This window comes from Pantherophis guttatus, chromosome 2 (assembly GCF_059756535.1).
Source record: "Pantherophis guttatus breed Tessera chromosome 2, ASM5975653v1, whole genome shotgun sequence".
NCBI classification, from domain to species: domain Eukaryota; kingdom Metazoa; phylum Chordata; class Lepidosauria; order Squamata; family Colubridae; genus Pantherophis; species Pantherophis guttatus.
In genome coordinates this window covers 118,972,530-118,979,058 of record NC_142064.1, presented here as the reverse complement: position 1 = coordinate 118,979,058, position 6,529 = coordinate 118,972,530, and the positions used below count along the sequence as shown (strand labels likewise).

At 41.5% G+C, this 6,529-nt stretch overlaps 1 protein-coding gene across 6 annotated transcripts in view; it reads right to left on the bottom strand.

Moving 5' to 3' along the window:
- Positions 1-538: 538 nt before the first annotated feature.
- The window catches only part of ATP2B3 (ATPase plasma membrane Ca2+ transporting 3), a 131,580-nt gene continuing 125,589 nt past the window's right edge, over positions 539-6,529 (bottom strand). For 4 of the 6 annotated variants that reach the window (XM_034434193.3, XM_034434194.3, XM_034434198.2 and 1 more), the window contains one exon: positions 539-1,664. In XM_034434193.3, coding sequence (XP_034290084.2) covers positions 1,341-1,664 — 324 coding nt within the window. In that variant the 3' untranslated portion in view covers positions 539-1,340. The remainder of the gene's footprint in view (positions 1,665-6,529) is intronic. The other 2 variants (XM_034434196.3, XM_034434197.3) reach the window with 1 other exon arrangement.

Here is a 6,529-nt window from a genome sequence, read left to right as displayed (position 1 = left end):
CTTAACTAGTCTCTGGAATAAGATAGAATATAAAAGTAATTTTGAAGTAGTAAGTTCAAGCCGCAGTGTGGAGGTGAGTAGCCATAATAGGCCATGCGGTCTTGTGCAATCACTGCATGTATATTTTTCTAAGTTTCTTCACAACCATGAGGGTAGAAATCTTTGTGGTGGTAGTTGGTGTTTGGAAAATTAAACGATTCTCAGAAATATAATTTTCTGACAAATCTATCAAATAATGCATGCTCTAATTTAGTGATCTTATGCAACAGGAAAGATGTTCTGTTCTTTCTTACAAAGTGTAAACTTTATCTTCTTTTTCCACCCTAAATTCTCTGTATTGTTCAGTTATTGGATGTTTGGTTAAATCACTACCTAAAGGAAGCATATGGATCGTGAGCACTGGTGGGGGGAGGAAGAGAAGTGCCTTTTGGTCACTTTTTGTGAAATTGCTGAAAAGGCCCAAATTTGCGTCACTGCAATCATACCTTACTTTCAGTCACACTATATCTGCACTATCTAACAACAACAACAACAAAAATCCATTTTGGTTACTCATTGTTCCACAGCCAATTCCCCTCCTAATAGAAAGGAATCTTTTTCTTTTTCCTGGCAAGTCCTGATATAAAATACAAGCTCCAGCAAACAATGTATTTTTTTTCTTTTTTCTTTAAAAAAAGCAAAATTGCCCCAGACTGAAATTCCATTGGGGGAGGGGGAAGAAGAAAGGAGAGTTTGATAACAGGCATGCGTTATGGTCAGAAAATCCATTAATACATCTGTCGGTTGGTATCATATATATATATATATATATTTTAGGATAATAGTTGTCTAGATTATTCCTCTTTTTTCCTTTTTTTTTTGTTTTGTTTTGTTTTTCTTCCTTTTTCTGGTGCAAATATAGTTTCTTTTTTAAACATTGGGGAGGGGGGAGAGGAGAAAAAAGAGGTCCCACAAGAAAAATCAAAGCAACTCCCCAATTGCAGGATCATTGTGGGTTTGGTGAGTGTGGCTGTGTCCAAAAATACCCCAAAGAACAGATTAGAGAAATGGTGGTTTTCCTGTACACTCTCTGGGACTCAGCCCAAATCTCTCGAGTGATTGAAGAAAACTTTTCTCCCCCTCTACGATTTGCTTTCCTTGCATCAAATCAGCATGTCTCTGGTTGCCTGAGCCATCCAATGGCAGAAAACCTTGTCCTTTTCCACTCCACTGAGTCAAGAGGTGAAGTGTCATCTCCTGTCGGCTTTCCATCCTTCCTTAGCTAGCCTACCTCCCAGGAGGAACTGGACACCTCTTGTTGTGAACAAAGTCAATTCAACTGGTTGCATGGTAGGGTTGTGTTAGAGGGAGGTTTCCATGCTGTGGAGTGGGCTAACTGGGCTGCATGAGGAGGTAGGTGTCTTGCTGACATCGGTGCTAAGGTAGATGCCACTGTCAATGGCATTGTTGTTCTTGTTGGGAGATGGTGGGGGACTGGCCCTGAAGTGCTGTCTTAGGGGACCCTCGCTCTCCTCCACGTCTGTATCGTCAATGAGAGGAATGTTGTGGATGTAGTCGTTGATCAAGAACTCAGGCGTTGTCATGAAATTATGGATGGAGGTCTTGGTGTCTGGCTTCTCCAGCCCTTCATAGAGTGAACTACGGAACGCTTTCACTACGCGGATCTGCAGAGAAGGCCAAAAGGAAGGAAAAGAGAATCAATGAAAAGTTAACTTAGAGCTGCCCAATGCCAGGCCACATTTGTGGATCTTGCTAATTGTCATCCTTTGCCATCTCAGCTTGATCTAGGAGAAGGCTGAAGAGATGGGATAGGAACCATTAATCCTAAATATAATTTCCACCTCATTCCAGCCACTGGACATAAGGCAGTGCTGACCAAGTGTTGTCAGTGTTTCTCCACTTTGTTGCAGATATCCTAGTAAAGGGGTTCTCTGCTCTGAAGGCAAGTTGACACTACAAATATGTGTTAAATCCGCATTGTTTTAATTGTGACTTCTCTGATATAATCCTGCGGGACTGTACTTTAGTGATGGGACTAAAAATTTGTTAGAATTGCTTTCCCTTCCCCATTTAAAACATTGCAATTCCCTTGGGATAAGGAATGACTATTAAGCCAATATAAATATTGTGTCAACATGTGTGAAAAACTTTTTACTAAGGATGCCAGCAACTGAAAGAATACTTGAAAGCTCTATGGTTACCTACCTTCCAAGGAGCAGAAGCTAAAACTACTAAGATAAGCTTGTGAAACAGCAGCTGGGCCATGGGTGACATCAATTTAATGCTGCCATGCCAGATTCTCAGTTACGTATTGTTACCCAGCCCCTCTGCGTCCTTTCCCTATTCTTGGTGTTTGTCCAGTGCCCCCCTTTTTTATTGTCCATCGTTTGTCTTGGGTTAATCAGAATTGGTCCTGTGACAAATTCCTTAACATGTAGCTGAAGAGAGAGGAGCCTTCGTTGGTCACAAGGAATGAAACAAAAATGGGTGCGGGACTTAAATGAATGAGACATGAATGGTAAAAAAAGAGGCATAGGAAATGAGAGGACTATGTGGGCAACTAAATATTATGCTTAGTGACAATCTAGCAATTGTAGAAAACAGTGTTTGTATATGTGTGCTATGTGGTGGTGGTATGAGTTCAATCTAAAGTAATGGGAGTGAAAAATGAAGGATTTAGCCTCATTCAGGAAATGTCCATGTTCTGATTGAAGGATTGGGAATGGTATTTCACACTTGCTTGTGGCTTATTGTAAGCTAGTCTTACTTTCTCCGTGCTGGCTTCTTTCCTGCGATCTGAATCTTGCTCTAAAATGGATGCCAGCATTTCAAAACATGGAGAAAAATCTAACCAAATGATCACTAAGAGTCGACCCTGGCTGTCTCTTGCTTGTTTCAGCAACAGAAATATACCTGCTGCTTCTTTTAAGGAAGCACTGGGGAAATTTCATCCCACCTCCATCCCAGTGAACTTGACTGCCAGCTTACATCTCAAGACATTGTGGCTATAGTGCTTTGTGAATAAATATCTCTGGGTACTTTGCATATAGCATGGAGGTCTTATAATTTATGGTGAATTTTGGTGTGGAGAAGGAGGGACTTCTCTCATGCTTCTTGTATAGGACTAGCCCATTTGATGAATGCCCAGAAGGTTGGTGATGAAGAGGAGATACATAAATGTTGATAAGGTTGCATGCTTAATGGGGAGGAGAAAGATTGAGGCAATCCTAGGCAATTGCATGCGTTTGACTGTCTTCTTGCCACATCATGCTTGGGGACTAGGATCCAGCTCCTTTATCAAAACGATGAGTTGGGGAGAATCAACCTGAGAAGTCTAAAAGAGAAAGGCAAAGCCCTCCAAAATTAAGAAAAGGAAACAAATTGCAAGCAAAATCAAATGAAGAACAAAACTCCCAAACTAAAGCAATTTGGAAGCATGCAGTACTGGCAGAAATGTGGGGTCAGATTCCCAAAGGCAATTTATAAGATAAATAATGAAGCAGAAGGAACATGATGTTGGGAAGTTCCTTAATTATCTTTCCTAATCTTGGAGAGAAATATGTGTATGAGTGTGTGTGTGAGAGAGTGGGGTGGGGGAGAGAGAGATGAGAGAAGACACGGGAAAATAAAACATTTAATTCTAAAAGTATTCAGTTGGTTGCCGGGTCTTTATGTATGTATGTGTGCAGGAGGGGGCTATTGCAGAGAGGGAGGGAGGCAGATTGCTGTGCAACCCTGTAAACTGGAGAGACATTACCTTCAAGCTGGAATTCAACAGAGACTTTGGATCTCAAAGCTAAAATTCCCTCAGCTTTAGCCAAAGGATCTGAGGAAATGGAAATATATTCAGTTTACTTTGCACCATATTTGGAACGACTGTTTTGGCCTTTTAGAGCCAGTTTAGTTTAGTGGTTAAGGCATCAGGCTAGAAACCAAGAGATGGTGCATTCTAATCCTGCTTTACGTATGCAGCCCAGCAGAGTGATCTTGGGCCAGTTGTGCTAAGATGAAAGTGACAGCGTTGCAAGAATTCCAGCAACTCAATTATCTGGGAGTCAGTTTGATGTAGTGGTTAATGCATCAGGCTAGAAACTGGAAGGCTGTGGTGCTAGTCCTGCCTTAGACACAAAAATGGCTGGGTGACCTTAGGCCAGCCATACATGCTCAGCCTAGGGAGGAGGCAAGGGCAAACCACTTATGAAATCTTGCCAGGAAAATTGCAGGGACATATCCAGGCAGTCACAAAGAGTCAACTGTGACTGAATGGCACAAATGAATAAACGATTGGCTTTTGGTCCAAACCTTAAATTAATCACAGAAAATTATTTTGACACCAAAATCATGTCAGGATTGAATTCTAAATATCTTGCTAATTTCATAATTCCTTAATAGAGATTGTTCCCTCCGACAATATCTGGTAAACCCTATTTATTTTAATTCAGTTCAGTACCTTGACCAGGTAGATTTTATGTTCCATATTGTGAAGTTGGATATAATCCTAGTTTCTGTACAGATATCTTCAAAGTAAATTAGGACATTGATTGTTAAATTGTTCATTTCAAGAGGCTTGGTATGAAGCGTTAACTTCTGGAAGGGGAGCCATTTTGATTTTCTGCTTAAACTCAAAATGGCTTCTGTTAATTTTATTTAAGCTAAACATTATTGTTTTGTTTCCTTAATATTTCTTGTTTTCAGATCTGCTGACAGTTCCTTGGATCATACAATCACTTTGAGGATGGTGGAGAACATTTTAGGAAGGGGATAATTTTAAGTACAAAAGGAGAAAAATAGCTGCATGTGACTTTGGATCTACAACTCAGAGGGCAGAAGGAGAGAGAAGTATCTGTCAGTTATTAATGATATGCTTCAATTCTTCATTTGCAAATTGGGAAGGAGAAGTGCACCCCTATTTATTTTGCAGAGGTATCTTGAGTTGCCTACCTGCATATATGACACCTCAGCTAGGCCAGTCTCCATTTGGGAGTGGCTTCGGTATGTTCTTATTATATATGCCTCACCAAACCCAACGGATGGTTGATAGGCTACCCAGTTGGTCTAAACATTTCAGTGGATAGGCTAGAATGAAATGAGAGAATGCCTTTTTTTCACCCTTAAAATGACTGGAAACATGAAATAATTGTTATTCTGGGAAGGGAGGGAGGAAGGAGAAACCAACCAAAACCAGCATTCCCCAAGTATATGTTCATTTTTGTTGTTGACATCATCAGGCTTGATCCCTAAATCAAGCCATGGACCCTGTGGGCAAGCTGACCTCTTGGAAAGAAGCACACAGTGCTGTGCAAATGGAAGTGCATAATGGTTGGCAGCTGCTGACACATACAGCAAAAAGCCCTGTGGGAGACTTCAAGGTGCATGTGGCAAAAGCAGAGATGTGGGGTGGGTGGGTGGGAGAGGTGGCTTTCATGCTGCAAGAAAGTCAGGGCAGGAAGTCCCAGAGAGACTTCAGAAAAGCGGAACGGCACAGACATACAGTGAAAACGCCTCCAGTTACAGCCGCAGGAGAGGAAGAGAAGAGAAAGACCCATGCATTGTTGCAACAGTACAGTAAACGTTCGAGTATTGAGGCCCATCCTTGCTGTTTGGGGGAGGAGACGAGGGAAGAGGGGATAATGAGTTCATGCTCGGCCATCGGGCCCTCTGTCCATGCCTCACAGGCTTCCCTCCTACCCCTTCAGTGGCCAGAAGCGAGTGGTAGGACACAAGAGAAAAGATGAGTCAGCAAGTTGAGGTGAAAAAGCACAAGGTGGTGATGAGGAACCCTTCCAGGACATCCAGTCTTCAGGCACTCTGCAATCGGCATTCGGTTCTTTAGTATTACCCTGCACCGATGCGTTTGGAAAAACTGAGTGGAAGTGTTGCCATCTTCTCCTCATATTTATGTCTCCACTATAGAGGTAAACTGGTTTAATAAGCATTCCTTTCCAGGAAGACTTTAGTTCAGAGCCACCAGCTTTGCTTAATATTCCCCAAGGGAAAGTGATGTGTGCTAAAAGGTCTTACCAGTGTCTGTATTATTAACTAGCTGAAGTTTCAGATCTGGGTTTAAACAATGATGGGACTTTTGCATGAATTTATGGCCCTTTTCTTAACCAGGGAAAACAGCTTGTTGCCATCTCCCATTAAAAGCCAAAGATCAATCAATCTGCCACATTTTAGCTGCTAGGATCTAACATGATCCAGAAGTAGAACTGTGGGCAGATTAAAGAGCAGGACTATTGCAAACAGAGGTTGATTAATTTTGAATTCCTGAACCCAAAGTACATGAGCTCATATCTGAAATAACAATTTTTGCAAGCAATTTTTGCCTGACTCCAATGGCATGACTTCATATTTCTCTTTTAGCTCAGTCTTGAAAATTGCTGCCACTCCTCAGGAATAAAGCAAAACCTGCATGTGTCCAGCTCTTCCTTAAAATCCCTAAATTATAGGCAGAGATCCCTAAATGATACAGCCTGTCGCTATTTTGAAGTGATAACTAGGCTGTAATGACTGGGATCTAGCAAATCTC